This window comes from Hippopotamus amphibius, chromosome 1 (assembly GCF_030028045.1).
Source record: "Hippopotamus amphibius kiboko isolate mHipAmp2 chromosome 1, mHipAmp2.hap2, whole genome shotgun sequence".
Lineage (NCBI taxonomy): Eukaryota > Metazoa > Chordata > Mammalia > Artiodactyla > Hippopotamidae > Hippopotamus > Hippopotamus amphibius.
In genome coordinates, this window is record NC_080186.1 from 10087581 (window position 1) to 10105512 (window position 17932).

The following is a 17932-nucleotide window of genomic DNA, read 5'->3' on the forward strand; positions in this document are numbered from 1 at the left end:
AGAAAAAACACCCAAAAGAAACGCAAAGAAAATAATCTGATTGAAGCTGACCAGTTAGGTCTGCCCACATGACTGCCACATTAAGGTCTGACTCAGTCTTCCCTTTTCAGCCAGCACAGTCCGGCCAGAAGATGACGTGACTACAGGTGTGGAAGATGGTAAGGCGACCTTGCATATTGAAGATTACACCACGGTGACCCCAGGGGCCAGTGAAGAGCACCGTGAGTCTGCTGGCTTGACAGCTCCGGTGAGTGTCCCAGGAAGAGAGGAATTTGCTCCATAGGCATGTGACCACATGCAAGGGTAGTTATTATACATGTGTGACCACATGCAAGGACAGTTATTATACGTGTGTGACCCCACGTAAGGGTAGTTATTATACGTGTGTGACCCCACGCAAGGGCAGTTATTATACGCGTGTGACCCCATGCAAGAACAGTTATTATACGTGTGTGACAGCATGCAAGGGCAGTTATATGTGTGTGACCCCATGTAAGGACAGTTATTATACATGTGTGACCCCATGCAAGGACAGTTATTATATGTGTGTGACCCCATGTAAGGGTAGTTATTATACGTGTGTGACCCCATGCGAGGACAATTATTATACGTGTGACCCCACGCAAGAACAGTGATTATACGTGTGTGGCCGCATGCAAGGACAGTTATTATATGTATGTGACCCCATGCAAGGATATTTTGTGACTGGCTTATTTCAATATGCTTGAGCATAAATGCTCCCAGTGTTCATCCATGTTGTAGCATGTGTAAGAATTTTTTTTTCCTTTTGAGGTTGAATAATATTCCAGTTTATGTATGTATATACTGCATTTTCTTCATCCATTTGGATGGCTTCCAACTCTTGGCTATTGTGAATAGTGCTGCTAAGAACATGGATGAACAAGTATCTCTTCCAGACTCTACTTTTAATTCTCCTGGGTATATACCCAGAAGTGCGATTGCTGGATCATATGGTAGTTCTATTTTTAATTTTTCTAAGGACCTCCATTCTATTTCCCATAAAGATTGCAGCCATGCTACAACCCCACCAACAGTGCACAATGGTTCCAGTTTCTCCACATCCTTGCCAACATATAATTCTCTGTTCTTTTGATAGTAGCCATCCTAACAGATGTGAGGTGATAATCTTGCTGTGGTTTTGATTTGCTTTTCTCTGATGATTAGTGATGCTGAGCATCTTTTATTGACCATTGTGTATCATATCTGGAGATTTGTCTATGCGAGTCTTTTTGCCCAGAGAACTCCCTGGCAGTCCAGTGATTAGGACTCCATGCTTCCACTGTGGGGGACACAGGTTCGATCCCTGGTCGAGGAACTAAGATCCACCCTACATGGTATGTGACGTGGCCAAGAAAAAATAGGAATGGAAGTCAAGTCCTTTTGCCCATTTTTTAAATCAAGTGATTTGATTTTTTTGTTCTTGAGTTGTAGGAGTTCTCTATGCTTTTATCAAATATATGATTTGCACATATTTTCTCCCATTCTATAGTTGCCTTTTCACTGTTGATTGTGTCCTTTGATGCACAAAGTTTGTAAGTTTGATCTATGTTTGTTTTTGTTGCCTGTGCTCACTAGTGTATTTGTTGAATGCTGCATTGGCATGAACTTGGGACTCAACAGAACCATTTCCAAGTCTTGTTCTGTTGCTTGTTGGCTGTGTGAGCCTGGACATATTATCTGATCGCTCTAAGCCTTGTTCATACTATAGGACTAATAATAGAATTTACTTCTTAGGGGTTTTCATGGTGCAAATGAGAAAGGATTTAGAAGGCCTAGCAAATAGTAAGTTCTTAGTAAAGGCTAACTATTACTCTAATTGGGGGAGGAAGGGCATTAAAAATAATACAGTATGATTAAGTGCCAAATAAATGTTACAGGGGAAAAGTTCCATTCAAGTTCAAGGGAGAGAGAGAATTAAAGCCTAGTGACCCAGTATTTTCTGAAGAGTTTAGACCATCGGAAGTAAGCATGTTAAACATCTGGCCTTTATTTCTGGAGTAGGCATGATTTTATTCCTGTCCCCACTCTCTTTTTATAAAAAATATATTTATTTATTTCGTTGTGCTGGGTCTTAGTTGCGGGAGGCAGGCTCCTTGGTTGCGACATGTGGGCCCCTTAGTTGTGGAATACAAACTCTTAGTTGCGGCATGCATGTGGAATCTAGTTCCCTGACCAGGAATCAAATCCAGGCCCCCTGCATTGGGAGCGTGGAGTCTTAACCACTGCGCCACCAGGGAAGTCCCTGCTGTCCCGCCTTTTCTTGTTTCTTTATGTTTGTTTTCTTGTTTCCACTTTAAATTTACGTCATTGTATAGTTGATATATTTATGCCACCTTAAATCCATTTCTGCTGCAAGGCAGAGCATACATTTTAAAGCATTAGGCTTTACTTCTGTTTTGCCTCATTTACATCTCCAATAGATGCCAACGAGACCAAAGAGTGTAACAAATGGTCACGAAGAGGACCTGCCAACTGCAGAAAGCACGATCCACACCCGAGGACAAAGCCAGAGCACCACAGCTCGGAATGTGGCAACTAGTCAGTCCCCGGGTAAGAAAACCAGTCATCCCAATAGGGGTTAATCTTCTTTTTTTTTTTTTTTTAATTTATTATTTATTTATTTATTTTATTTATTTATTTTTGGTTGTGTTGGGTCTTCATTGCTGTGTACGCGGGCTTTCTCTAGTTGAGGTGAGCGAGGGCTACTCTTCGTTGTGGTGCACAGGCTTCTCATTGCGATGGCCTCTCTTGTTGTGGAGCACAGGCTCTAGGCAAGCGCTTCAATAGTTGTGGCATGTGGGCTCAGTAGTTGTGGTGCACGGGCTCAGTTGCTCCATGGCATGGGGAAGCTTCCTGGACCAGGGTTCGAACCCGTGTCCCCTTCATTGGCAGGTGGATTCTTAACTGCTGCACCACCAGGAAAGTCCCTGACCTTCTTTTACATAATCAGTACATTCCAAAAAATCCAGGAACAAATGTAATAACCAATAGGGCACATATTGGAATGCAAGCACTAATTTTGAACCAAGCTTTATGTGGTAGGTTCAGAATGGGTGTTTATTGGGTTGCTGAACATGGCTTTCTACCTTGAAGGACAACTAGTGATCACGCCCCCACAGGGCAAATTAGGTAGGTACTGGTGTCATGTTGCGGGCCCTAAGATGATATAATGCCATGCTAAAAACTTTATGTTGACACCCAAGAGCGTAAAACTTAGCCAACCTACGTAAATCTTAGTTGATTCTACGCTCACATATACCATCTTACACTGAGTTCACGTCTGTACGCATGAAGCAAGAATCTATTCTCAACCAATTTATCAGGATTTGGGATTGTACTTGTGATTCCCAGTTGGTACCTGCAGCAAAGCGAATGGGACACCTTGGGGTGAAACTCTGGAGGACAGCTTTGACTCTTCATCATTATTACGAGGTTTAGACCATCACTAATGAGCATGAGGAAAGATCATTGCCATCACAACGTAACAAAGGAAAGAGCCTCTTATTTCCAGAGCTTTCTTAAGAGAAATTCAGTTGTTTGCAATATTTTTAAAGTACGCCTTATTTTGTAGTAGATGGGGGCGGAAGAGAAAAGGAACTAATCCTCTAATAACTGCAATGAGTGCCTGCTAACTCTAGCAATTTTCTACAGTCTATTTTATTTAGTTGCGGGTTTTCGTCTTTAAATGAAAGCAAACATAAGGCCCTCCCCGAAAGCTGTGGTTCCTGAAACCAGCTGCACAGCTGAACACCTAGAAAGTTATTCCTCATTGTTTAATATACATTTCCAGACCCAACTGACAATCTGCTTTTAAAAACCCTATAGCACTTCTGAAGATTTTTTAAATGCTTTATATTTGTACATCCCTGTTCATAGCAGCAGTAGACACAGTAGCTAAAACATGGAAGCAACCCAATTATCCATGGACAGATGACTGAATAAACAAAATGTGTCACATACATACAATGGAATATTATTCAGCCTTTAAAAGAAAGAAAATTCTCACACATGCTACAACATGGATGAACCTTGAGGGCTAAATGGAATAAGCCAGTCACCGAAAAAGGCAAACACTGTGATTCCACTTAGATGAGGTACATAGAGTAGCTAAAGTCATAGAGACAGAAAGTAGGATGGTTGTTGCCAGGGCTGGGGGGAGGAGGGGGTGGGGATGGACACAGAGTGTCAGTTTTGCAAGATAAAAAAGAGTTCTGGAGGTGGATGGTGGTGATGGTTGTACAGCAGTGTGAATGTGCTTAATACCATCAAACAGTACAGTTAAAAATGGAGAAGATGGTAAAGTTTATGTTATGTGTATTCTACCACAAAGATAAAAAAAGGTTTGATAACGTGCTTTGAAAATAAAGCCTAAGTGCTACTCCAAGATGCTAAAGACATGGTTAACGTTAAACACCAGAGAGAAACAAATAGGGCTAAGCAAGGAAAGAATTGTCAATGTATTGATAATTGGTCATTGGAAAGCATTTCAAAACTTTGGAGAAGCATTGGTCATTTGTACCAAGCGCTGACAGCTAATTAGTGGCACAGAATGGAGCATTCCAAGTTGAGTATTTGTTTTTATAGCGTACCAGGATACTTCTCCTATTCCTTAAAAATAAGAATTCTCAGTCTCCTGGAAAATACTCATGATTACGCTCTCATCCTGCCTCCTGCCCTCCCATTTCACAAAAACTGTGATTTATGGCACCTTCCTGCTTCGTGCATCAGTGTTCCCAGAAATTTTCACATGTGAGTTAAAATGTAATTACAGACACTTGGTTGTTTAAGAGGTGCTTTTATTAGGGCAGCAGATGTCTTTCCCATGAAACGCCCACGTTTGATGAAGTTCTTGTGTGTGACACATTCGCGTGATCACAGTCAGTACAGGGAGTACAAGACTATAACCTCTAATTTAGTAATGAATATTCCACAGACTTTATTCTCGTAATATATTTTCTGACAAAGGGTGTCATTGATGGTAATAATGTGGTGTTATGAGCCCAGTGTGCAGCCACCATGTTGGGACATGATAAGTAAAAGACATGACCTGTCTCTATGTGACCTGTCAGCAGAAGGGTATAACATTTAGGGAGTTGATTTGATGACACCTTTGTTCTGGGCAGGCTTCAAACCCAGCAGTCTCCCAAATGATTTTTTATGTGAATTGCCGCAATCAGCTTGAGCTCCCCACAAATTCTCTAGAGCCATGTGTTCCGCTCACACAGAGAGAGCCGGGTACAAGGACCCGCAGCTTGGGGCCATCTTGAAAAGATGTCTTTTTTTTAAAGATTTATTTTATTATTTATTTATTATTTATTTATTTTTGGCTGCTTTGGGTCTTCATTGCTGTGCACGGGCTTCCTCTAGTTGTGGCAAGCGGGGGCTACTCTTCATTGCGGTGCCCGGGCTTCTCATTGCGGTGGCTTCTCTTGTTGCAGAGCACGGGCTCTAGACGTTCGGGCTTCAGTAGTTGCAGTGTGTAGGCTCAGTAGTTGTGGCTCGCGGGCTCTAGAGCACAGGCTCAGTAGTTGTGGCGCATGGGCTTAGCTGCTCCTCGGCATGTGGGATCTTCCTGGAGCAGGGACCAAACCCGTGTCCCCTGCATTGGCAGGTGGAATCTTAACCACTGTTCCACCAGGGAAGCCTGGATGTCTTTTTTTTTTGAAGTTGGTCTTGGTACAGAGTGGATGACTTCTTTCCAACTCAACCATTAGAAAAAGTAAGCATCTTATAGATGATGGTTGGCTGGTTTCACCTTTGATTAGGAAAGCTTCTGGATATCTGTGGTATTTTGCAAATTGTGAACTAAGTGTCTAGGGAAGGGCCTGATTGCATCACTTCTCTCCATTGTCTCATTAAATCAAGGCCTCTTGATTTTTCTTCTTAAAGAACTACCACCCAGAGGAGAAGGACTCAGTGTACAAAGAAGTTGATGGGAGAAACAAAACAAAAGACCTTTATTTTTTTAATAGAGATTGGGTAAAATTATCTGAAAGTCACAATTTTATTACTTACAGGAAGGTGTTCATAATTAAACAACTTACACCCACATGGTAGGTAAATGAGAATATTCACATTGTAACTATTGGATTAAGTTTAGCTGCAGATAGAAATCCTACAATAATAGCGCCGTAAGTACAGAGGGTATATTCTCATTAAAATCATGTGCCCTGTAAGATCTGGATTTTGCTAGGAAATTGATATCCCAGGACAAATCACAGTCTTGACCACAACTTCTAAAACATTTTGCTCTCAAAGTGACGTTTCTTCAATATAGACCTCATCCCAGTGGGTGAGTTTTCTCATGTTCTTGACTTTGGACCAAGAATTCAACAGGCTTGAATTCTTTTGTTACCCTAACCTCTGAAATCTTTGACCATTTATTTAAGATCTCTATGGGTTCATTTCCTTGACACTGCTCTGTACAGTGGGTGAGAAAAAAAATAACATCCACAAAAGAACTACAGACTCATAGTCATGAAGAAGCATTCATAAATTCATTAATAATGTTTTTTTTTTTTTTTTTTTTTTAAGAACTTTTATTGAGATACAGTTAACAGACAATAAACAGCATATATTTAGAGTGTACAATTTGGAATCCCAATCTCCCAATTCATTCCCCCCCAACCTTCCCCGCTTTCCCCACTTGGTGTCCATATGTTTGTTCTCTATATCTGTGTCTCTATTTCTGCCTTGCATTTCCTCTTTCATAGTTGTTAGCATTTGCCTTATGTATTGGAGGTGCTCCTATATTGGGTGCATATATATTTATAACTGTTATCTCCTCTTCTTGGATGGATCCCTTGATCTTTATGTAATGTCCTTTCTTGTCTCTTGTAACATTTTTTATTTTAAAGTCTATTTTATCTGATATGAGTATTGCTACTCCAGCTTTCTTTTGATTTCCATTTGCATGGAATATCTTTTTTCATCCCCTCACTTTCCATCTGTATGTGTCCCTAGGTCTGAAGTGGGTCTCTTGTAGGCAACATATATATATGGGTCTTGTTTTTGTATCCATTCAGCCAGTCTGTGTCTTTTGGTTGGTGCATTTAGTCCATTTACATTCAAGGTAATTATTGACATGTATGTTCCTATTACCATTTTCTTAATTGTTTTGTTTTTATTTTTGTCTTCTTCATCTCTCATGTTTCCCACTTAGAGAAGTTCCTTTAGCATTTGTTGTAGGGCTGGTTTGGTGGTGCTGAATTCTCTTAGCTGTTGCTTGTCTGGAAAGCTTTTGATTTCTTCATCAAATCTGAATGAGATCCTTGCTGGGTAGAGTATTCTTGGCTGTAGGTTCTTCCCTTTCATCACTTTAAGTATATCATGCCACTCCCTTCTGGCGTGCAGAGTTTCTGCTGAGAAATCAGCTGTTACCCTATGGGAGTTCCCTTGTATGTTATTTGTCGTTTTTCCCTTGTTGCTTTTAATAACATTTCTCTGTCTTTCATTTTTGTCAACTTGACTAATATATGTCTTGGTGGGTTTCTCCTTGGGTTTATCCTGCCTGGGACTCTCTGAACTTCCTGGACTTGGATGGCTATTTCCTTTCCCATGTTAGGGACGTTTTCAACTATAATCTCTTCCAGTATTTTCTCAGGTCCTTTCTCTCTCTTGTCTCCTTCTGGGACCCCTATAATGCGAATGTTGGTGCATTTAACATTGTCTAAGAGGTCTCTTAGGCTGTCTTCAGTTCTTTTCATTCTTTTTTCTTTATTCTCTTCAGCATCAGTGGTTATCACCATTCTGTCTTCCAGGTCACTTATTCGCCCTTCTGCCTCCCTTAATCTGCTATTGGTTCCTTGTAGTGTATTTTTCATTTCAGTTATTGTGTTGCATATCTCTGTTTGTTTGCTCTTTAATTCTTCTAGGTCTTTGGTAAACTTTTCAATCTTTGCATCCAGTCTTTTTTCAAAATCCTGGATCATCATCACCATCATTATTCTGAATTCTTTTTCTGTAAGGGTGCCTATCTCCTCTTCATTTAGTTGTTTTTCTGAGGTTTTATCCTGTCCCTTCATCTGGCACAAAGTCCTCTGCTTTTTCATTTTCTCTGTCTTTCTGTGGCTATGGTTTTCAGTTCCACAAGATGAAATATGACTGATACTGTTTGATACTGCTGTCTGCCCACTTGTGGAGGAAGCTATCTAGGAGGCTCGTGCTTGCTTCCTGATGGGAGGGACTGATGGTGGGAAAGGCTCCTTACTGTTGACTTTTAAGTGATCTTTGTATATTTTGGGTAATGGTCCTTTATCATATGTGTCTTTTGTAAATATTTTCTCCCAATATGTGAATTACTTTCTCATTTTGCTGACAGTATCTTTCACAGAGCAGACATTTATCATTTTAATGAAGTCCCACTTATTGGTGATTCCTCTCATGGATTGTGTTGTTGTTATTGTATCATTGATATGAGTGATAATGACTGCTAGCACCACCATTATTGTCACATCTTATTTCAACCACAGAGGAAATCTTTGCTAAGTGGCCTTCACTGCTGGTGTTGGAGGGTTGCCTGCAGAGGTGGGGGGGGGCAGCTGTGGCTCACTGAGGAGACAGGGGCACTGGCAGCAGGGGTTTTGGGAATTGCTTATTGGTGTGAGCCCTCCCAGAGTCTTAATAATGGTTTTGAAGACAGGATCACGTCAGAGCTTGCTTAAAAATCCCCTGATCCAATTTACTTAAGAAATTATCCTCTTTGTTTATGTTTTGCTATCTTCCACTTAGGGTAAATTCATCTTCTGGCAATTGTTAACTTGTAGTTATTAAATACTAATAATTCTATATCATTATATTTCTCTCTTTGTAGGGAAAACAGATGGAGGAAAACCAACAACAGTTGAGAAAGGTGGGTTAGATTTTGGTACCAGAATATTCTTGTGGGAGTTTTAAAAAAGGTTTCTTTGAACTTCATCTTGGTGATGAATTACAATTCTTTCCTGGATTGTTGTCAATGGGAGCAGAAGACAAACCTTCTGAGAACAGGTTCCAAACCTCTATTTGAAAATAAGCAAACCACAGATGAGTCTATTCACTTAATGACAGCTATGGAAAGTGGTGTCATATTACAATTCGTGGTTCCTAAGAATGAAAATAGCAGCTAACTTAATAGCTCTGTGTACACAAATGTTACGTGGTAATTAACAGTGAAGCCACCTAGTAGGGGGTATGCTTGATAGATCTTGAGATCCAGAAATCTTTCCATTCATAAGATGAGATTAGAACAACCCAACGTTTCTCCCTTTCTAAGTCAATTCCCACTGCTGACTTAGGAGAAACAACATAGAATATAATTTGCTATCTACAGTGGTCCAGTGGCATTGTTTATTGCTGGTGTATTGTTTATCTGGAGCTTATGCTTTTTTTTCCATCTCTTTCAGGTGGCTTGTCAACCATGACCCTGGTTGGAATCATAGTTGGGGTCTTACTAGCCATCGGATTCATTGGCGGCATCATCATTGTGTTTGTTCGAAAAATGTCCGGAAGGTACTCGTAAGTAAATATCTTATGCCCATGTGATAGGTGAATGAAGGCAGCCATTTCCAACCTTTGAACTAATAGAAACGTCCAAATAAAGGTCGTGTTCAGAAGCCAACAACCTCTGTAAGCACTACATCTGAAGTTTCCCTAGAAGAACAGGTGTCTACTTGGGGCCTTATAAGTTTCCAAGAGAGTGTCAGAGATGGCTCTTTAGTTGACTTCCATTGCGATCTGACCAAATTGCACCTCTGGTCTTAATTTGCCAACTTAGGTGAACTTGAAAGCAAACTCAAACCAAGGTTGAACTTGATACCCAATCACCCTGCTCCCAGTCATCAGAGAATAGGTGGTTTCCAGAAGAGCATCCGTGGTAGAGCCAGGGCCCTGTTCGGATGAGGAATTCTGCTGGTGATGGGGCCCCTGCCTCCACTCCTGCCCTGCACACACCCAGGGGAAGGAATTCTTTCTCTTCATTAACACTTCGTTAGAATTCAGAACATTCAAATCCATAGCCAGAGGAAAACATTTTCTTATTTCTGTGGGGGAGTTGATATATGATTGGGTGGGGAGAGGATAAATGCTATAAGCCTGGGGGGATGGAGGGACACAATTAGCAATACAGTTGCAGATCTGTGCGTCTGGAAATGCCTGGGAATCTGACCCCGGGTGTGAGGACCAGGCCTGGAGGAAGGATGAGCAGGGAGAGAAGAGCCCCAGGATTCAGAACTGGAAGAGAAAGCACAATAGGGACCATGACTCACAGCAATTACTAGTCACAGTGCCAGTAAAAGAAGTGATGGTCACCTTTCTCTTTGTTTTCACAGGCCCTAAAGAGCTGAAGAATTGTGCCCTCCTGCCAATATGTTAAAAAAAAGAGAATTTCCGACTTCCCTGCCCCATCCCTGAGCATGTGAAGAAGATGACCCATGGAAATGCTTCACTGCTGCACTCACAATCCACGGTGATTCCTCCACTTGCCAAGAGTGAACAAAAGAAAGAGTATTCATAAGACTTGCTCCTCTAGCATGTGTCTCTTGAAAAAGAAAACTTTTTTAATATAAATTTTGTGTATAAGATGATTTAAAAGACAAAATGCATAGAAAATGGAGCAAAGCTATGTCATCTGATGTGTAACCAAGATAGACAATATAATTCAATCCATGTTAGAAACCGAAACCATGTCTTTGTTCTGATCGTCCTCTGCTGTTAAAATGCAAAGGAATTTGGAAATATTTATACCAGTGGCGTCCTTGGGTGTAAAGCTCTGTCAGTAGGGGACATAAGCATGTTGCAGTTTCTGATCTGTTGAAATGTACACGTTCCAGTCTAAGAGGATCTGTTTTTAAAGCCTGATTTGGTGTGAACAATCAAGTAGAATATCTAAACTTGCATAACATGTAATGAGCAACTGCCTTTCACTGGTCTGAGTAAATCATTTCAAAGGTATCTATATTTTAGATTGTAAATAGCAATCTGTACTTTGGGGAAGGCGTTTTGTTTCTCACAACAAGGGCACCAGGCAGGGTCTCGGTGTGCTCTGCTGCCTCCAATGAGGACTTGATGCATCAAAGATTTGCTTCCACCTGTCCCTTCCACTTCCCTCAGATGATGGGGACCCAGACAGAGCTAAAGGGGTGACCTTCTCTCTTCCCCATGGCACAAGTCCTCCAGATTGGCTACTTTGTCCTGGAATATGAGGGTCTCAGCCCTGGATGCCGAGGAGGCTGCTGGAGGCCCACTGGTGCCAGAGGCTCAAGTGCTCCAGGAACCAAGAACCACAGTGGTCCCCGAACCCTGTGTGCACCTCTGAGGAACAGAACCTGCCATTTACTTTGTTTCCTAGCATTTACTTTCTGTCTCAGAGGAAAGGCATGGGAATACTGATTTTTTTTTAAAAGCAGCTAGATTTAGAGACTTTATTTTAAACTAAAAGATATTTCTGGTCTTCACGAGATCCCACATATTTCTGTGGGGTCACAACTGACAGTTCTGTACTGGCACCATCCAACTCAGGATGTTTCTCCCCGTAGGTCAGCTGAATTGTTTCCCCTACACAAAAAATTTTTATACTGAGCAGATGCTGTGTCACAACTGTGATTGTACAGTTCTGATAGCCTCTAAACTTGTACGGGTTCATAAAACAGGAAAGAGTAGACTGTCCGTCAGAAACAGGGCCTGTTCCTCCAGGAACAGTGATATGTGCATGTAATTTTAAACAGTGTGCCCTTGTGTCGCTCAGGTCCAGCTGATCCACCAGCCCAGTTTCCATATTTGAACATCAACTGATGGGGAGAAGGGGCTTTGCAAGAGCTTTATGAATCTCTTAAATATCCTTCCATTTCATCATTCAGATTCCTGAACAGGTGTTAGGAATAATGTTCATTTCACCTTTCCTATCCTCTCTTTTTTTTCCTCACTGTGAAAAATAATAGTCAACCCCAAGTTATACACTGGACCCATCACCTGCTGGGACAGGACTGTGGGTTTCTTGGTCACATCTGTGTTGGTGCTCAATGCAGTGTAGACATGTTTTGAAATAAAACAGGTGATTGTGTACAATGATGAGTCAGACCTTTGATTGGGAAACTGGATGAAGTCTGGTCACCCCTAAGAACATCTCCAGATAAGATTACACATGTCGTAAACATCTGCCTCTTGACTTGATTGGGAGTGAATTATAAATGGTCATAGGAAGTACTTCCACGGGGAAGAAATGTAACTGTACCTTTCACCCAGGGCTCTGCCACAGTGGGGAGGGTAAGCTCAAGTGGAGGAATGGGAGGAGAAGTGGCACCTTGGGATTAGTTTTGCTTTCTGGTCACAAAGGGTTAACAAGGTTTTGCCTGGCTCCTGATTTCTCTGCCCTGGAGACAGGAACCAGGTGAAGGAGCAGGTACACCTTGCCCCTGCCAGTCCTACCGGGGAACCTGTCCTCAGGTGGTAGGGCTTGACCACACAAGAAAAGGAGGTCATAACCCCTGTGAGGGTTTTCCAACAGCCTGTGGCCTGGGAAGCATGTCCAGAATTCCTGTTCCTGGGACATCTCGCTGCTCCTTGGCCCTCAGCTGCAAATACTCCGCAGGGTCTGGAGACTACAGTGGCCAGGCCCTCTGCCTTTGTCCTTCTGTCCCTCTGTCAGTCCATCTGCTCCCACCCCCACCTACACTGCCCCATGTGGATTCCAGTGCCACACCCTGTGTCTCTCCCTGCCAAGCCTACCCCACTCATAAAGATCGGATGCTAAAAGCCAGAGAGCCTTTGGCATCAGGCCGTCCTCATAATAAATACTCAGTTTTTGTTAAATCAGAGTTGTTGGATATGCCAGATGTCAGGAATGCTGGGTGCCTGTTTCTAATCAGTGACACATAATGGAAAAGAGAGAGATTCTGATGCTTTGCAGCTGTAAACAGTAAAGAGTCAAATTGTTTGGGCTACAGCTTCTTCATGGAAACTTCCGTGAGAGGACTTGAAAGCATCCCTCTTCTAGCAGAAAACTAACCACATCCACCTAGCCCTCGGCTATGTCAAGTGTAAGTTTGTATTCCCTTCACGTCACACACAGGAGATGACTAGGAACTAACGGAGCTGCCAAGGGTACTGGAAAATTTCTTTTTTAAGCTCCTTATTGGAGTATAATTGCTTTACACTGTTGTGCCAGTTTCTGCTGTACAACGAAGTGAATCAGCTGTATTTATACATATATCCCCATATCCCCTCCCTCCCACAACTCCTATCCACCCTCCCTATCCCAGCCCTCTAAGTCATCACCCATCATTGAGTTGATCTCCCTGTGTTATGCAGCAGCTTCTCACTAGCTATCTATTTTACATTTGGAAGTGTGTGTATGTCAATGCTACTCTTACTTTGTCCCAGCGTCCCCTTCACCCCCCACCCTATGTCCTCAAGTCTGTTCTCTACATCTGCATTTTTATTCTTGCCCTGTCACTGGGTTCATCAGTACTATTTTTTTAGATTCCATATATATGAGTTAGCATATGGTATTCGTTTTTCTCTTTCTGGCTTACTTTGCTCTGTATGACAGACTCTAGGTCCATCCACCTCACTACAAATAACTCAGTTTCATTCCTTTTTATGGCTGAGTAATATTCCATTGTGTATATGGGGCACTGGAACTTTAAGGAAAAAAAAAACTCCACCCTCTCTTCCATCAGAGACTCCTGGGGACCAAACAGTGCTGAAGTTAACAGTTTGTGCTGTATTAAAGCTTCGTTTTAACACCTAGTATTTTTTCTTTCAACCTGGGAGAGTCAATCAAAAACCAGGACTTAGTTCTGCTTCATGTTGCTGCCTTTAATGAACAGAGAAAGTATGAGTAACTTAATGCCTTCCTCTCTCCACCTTTATTTTAATTCATATTGATTTAGTATTCAGGGCCACTCATGATAAATGCTTCGATGGGCCATAATATGTATTCTGACATGAAAACTTCACTCATTTAAAGTCCAGTAGGAGTCCAGTAGGAAGTAGGAGAAGCATTTCTCTGAAATACAGCTGGATATTAGCACATACATTTGGAACACACAGTTAGCCACCTGTGAGCATCCGAGAACTTGGCGTTCCCTGAAAGACAGCATTTCTCTTTACTCTTCCTGAAGCTTAAAGCCAGGTTAGAATGTAGAGTAGATCCTGGGCTTTTAATTCAATAAATGCACAGTATGTAACTGCAGTTTATGGGCAATAATGCAGAATAAACGTAAAATCTTGGAGTAGAAGAATACAGCCTGTCCCACTGGTGTGAAGAATGTGAGATTTTGGCCTGTGGGCACAGCACACATGGATACGTGTCATTCAGGCAAAGTGCTGGCCTGGATTTACCGAGCATCAATCCTCAGCACTTTTCACTCTCTCCGGGGGTCATTTTATCAGACCCAGAACACAAAGTGTCCAGTGTTCTCTTTCTGCATTCAAGGGCTGCAGGCTACCACACGGAGTCCCGTGCATTTTCCTGAGACCTTGCTCCTCCCACGTTTTCTTTCCTACCCTGGTCTCTCCTACTGCCTCTAACTTCCCACAGATGCACATGTTTGGGAAAACAACCCCATGCCAGTCACAAGGGGGATGTTTCTGAAGCGATGGTGACCCCCTGGGTGCTACCAGAGAGGTCGTCTAAGTGCTTGAATATGCTAAACCACTTACAGCTCCCAGTGTGTAACCTCAGGAAAGCAAAGATTGCTCTGAGTGAAGGGAAAGTTTGAACTTTCCTCTTCCTCCCCGCCCCCGCCTTCCACAGAGCACCTGGGCACGAGGCTGAGGCTGTGGTTGGTACAGGGTTGGTTGGAAAGGGATTGTGAGGTGTGGATACTTGTCCAGCAAGACCCAGGGACAGGAGACACTCACTGGCTGACAAGGTGTTTGGGGCTGCTGGAGAGATATACCCTCGTGGGACAGGAATAATCTGTTTGTTCATTCATTCTTTCAACAAACATTTATTGTCAGACCCTGTCTAGCTACTGGAGACACATGGTAAGCAAAACCGACAAAAATCCCTGCCTGCATGGAGTGTTCCTTCTAGCATGGGAGACAGGTCATACCCAAAATAAATAGGTAAATCACAGAGCATGTGGAAAATTAGAGGGTGGCAGAGGCGATGGAGAAAACCCGCAGGGGAAGGGAAGGGGAAGCGCAGGGCGTTGGGACCACAGTGTTGGATCGGGCAGTTGGGGGAGACCTCACTGAGATTTGAGCAACGCTCTCAAAGAGGCGAGGGAGGGATGCCAAATGGGCATCTAGGGGAAGACATCCCAGGCAAAGGGAACATCAAAGGCCAAAAGCAGGAGCATGTTTGGTGTGTGGTAGGGAATGCAGGGAAGCTCAGAAGGCTGGAGCAGAGTGAGGCGGGGTAGGATGCTAGGAAATGAGGCCAGAGAGATGGGGAGCCTGTCTAAATGGGAACCATTGGAAGGCTCCGAGCAGAGGAGTGACAAAACCTGAGTTATATTTCAAGACAATCACTCTTGCTTCTGCTTGGAAACTGGCCAAATAAAAAGCCAGTGTGACCATCCAGGCAAGAGGTGAAGGTGGCTCATACCAAGAGGATAGCAGTGGAGGTGTCATGAGGTGGTCTGGTTCTGGTTATATTTTGAAGAAAGTCAGCAGAATTATCTGATGGACTAGACATGGGATATGAGAACCACAGAGACGTCAGACAACCTCAAGGATTTGACCCAAGCAATTGGGAAATGGAGCGGCCATCAACTCTCCAGGGAAGGCTGTGGATGCTGAAGGTTTGGGAGAGAAGGGCAGTTCTGTGTTGAGCATGCAGAATTTGAGACGCCTGTTTAGAGATCCAGGTGGTGGTACCTCAAGCAGGCACCTGGATGTACGATTCTGGAGCTTAAGCGAGAGATGTGGCTGGAGACATAATTTTGGAGCTGTCAGTACTTAATGACAATGATACTGATGAGACCACCAAGAGTATAAATAGAAAAAGACAAGTCCAAGATCAGAGACTGGTGGACACCAAGATCAAGAGGTCAGGGATAGGCAGAGGGATCACCAGAGGAGTCTTCCACTATCGCCTGGATGACATACACCTCAGGATGAGCTATTTCCCTTCGTTCTCATCTATGCCATTTAATAACCCTCTGATTAATAATTCAGCTCTCCAAGTAGCTTAATGCTGGGATGGGGGTGCCCTCGGTAATGGACACAAATATACCCAACACTGGAAAAGAATCTCACTCGAAAATGACCAACTTGGCACATGGTGTTAGAAATCAGTTTTTATGAGTTCGATTGGCTCGAGTTAAGCCCCAGAACCAGCTCGACTCTTATGCGGTTAGGATTTCAGAATTATAAATCTGAGGACCAGATCCTTAGAGAATGATACCCACATCGTTACCACTGCTATGAAGGCATCCAATTCTCCTCCCTACACAGCACTTCTGTTGTAAGCCCCAACTATGACGGTGCCTCCATGACCTCCCACAATCTAGCTTCCACCCACCCCATTGACTTGCTCTGACCTGGCTTCCAAATGATCCCCCATCTGTCAATGCCAGTGGCCTCTTCTTGGTCTTGTCCTCGGTAATGGGCAGCCGCCGTCAGCCCTGTGGACCCCCATCTTTCTCTTGGTTTGCCCACCATGCTACCAAACCAATTGCCTCTCCTGGCCCTCTGTTTGCTGCTCCACTGGCTCTCTTATTGTCTTTCTTCCACCCTCTTCCTCGCAGGCATACCTAAGGCTCACTTTTCACTTCTCCCTTGGAGAGCTCATCTACTACTCTTACAGCTTCAATAGAAGCTCCAGGAGGGAAGGAGTCTGTTGGGTTCCCTGATACATTTTTCACCCCTGGAACAGTGCCTAGCATGTAGCAAGGGAGCAACTCTTTCACCCTTCGTGTGTACACCACCACCCTTCTGGTTCAGATCGTTGAGCAGAACCTTGTCATTATTGCAAAGTTAAGCATCCACTTTCCTTCTCTCCCTGCTCCTATCTGATCTGTATTCCACTAGTGGGATCTTCCCAAGACATGTTTTTTTTTTTTTGCACATTTTACCACCACTTTCTAAAAATGCTTCAATGGCTTCCCACAAAATAACTTGATATTCAAGGCTTCTACACTTTATCATGGGACCTATATCACATTTGTACAGCCAGTGTGGTAGAGTGGCAAAAGCACGGTTCTATACCCAGATTGCTGTGGTTTTGGTTCCAGGTTCTCCCAGTTCCACCATGGAGAAAATGACTTAACATTTTTGTGTCTTTAGGCTCTTCTGATTGCAAGGAACAGAAACCTGCCTAGGTGGTGTCATGCAGTGCTACGTATTCTATGGCTCCTTGTGAAAACAAGTATGACAAATCCCATAGGAACCCCCAAGCAGTGGCAAAACTCAGCTGCAAGGAAGTGAGAGTTTTCTCAACAGTGCTGGATTCTGAATTATTTTGACATCTCCATCACTGCACTGGAGAGTTTTCATTTGTCCCTCTGAGTCTATTCTCCACATTTCCTCACCTGGCTTTGGGACCTGGAAGGCTGACTTGAATGGACCAAATTCTCTTACTCTGGGTTCTGGTTGGGTTTGGCCAATAGGAGGCACTGAGAGGTGATTTGGGGGCAAGAGAAGAGACAGGTTGGAGTATTAAATCCTCCAGTTCCTTCCCTGCCAGGCTAATATGTTTCTGGTGGTTGTGTTTCTCTATCAAAAGCCACAGCTCCTGTTGGATGAAGCCACAGGTCTGGCCAGGTTCCAGTAACCAATCCCTCCTCTTGCCTAGTTAGGACTGTGGGTGTAAAGGGCTTCCCATGGCTGCTAGTCCCAGGTGCCTCACTGTCCCTTGTGGGTTTCCTTGATGCTGTGTTGCCCTTGGGAAATTGCCACTTCATCCAACTCTTCTCCATCCTTCTTTTGAGGGTGCCGTATGCTTTCTGCTGGGACCTTGACAGGTACAACCACATGCGTGTTA

General features: G+C 43.2%; 1 protein-coding gene across 1 annotated transcript in view; it reads left to right on the forward strand.

Moving 5' to 3' along the window:
• Positions 1-12052, forward strand: part of PDPN (podoplanin) — a 29427-nt gene extending 17375 nt beyond the window's left edge. Inside the window, 5 exon segments of the mRNA XM_057709258.1 lie at positions 111-247; positions 2442-2571; positions 8834-8872; positions 9405-9516; positions 10329-12052. Coding sequence (XP_057565241.1) covers positions 111-247; positions 2442-2571; positions 8834-8872; positions 9405-9516; positions 10329-10335 — 425 coding nt within the window. The 3' untranslated portion in view covers positions 10336-12052.
• Positions 12053-17932: the final 5880 nt, after the last annotated feature.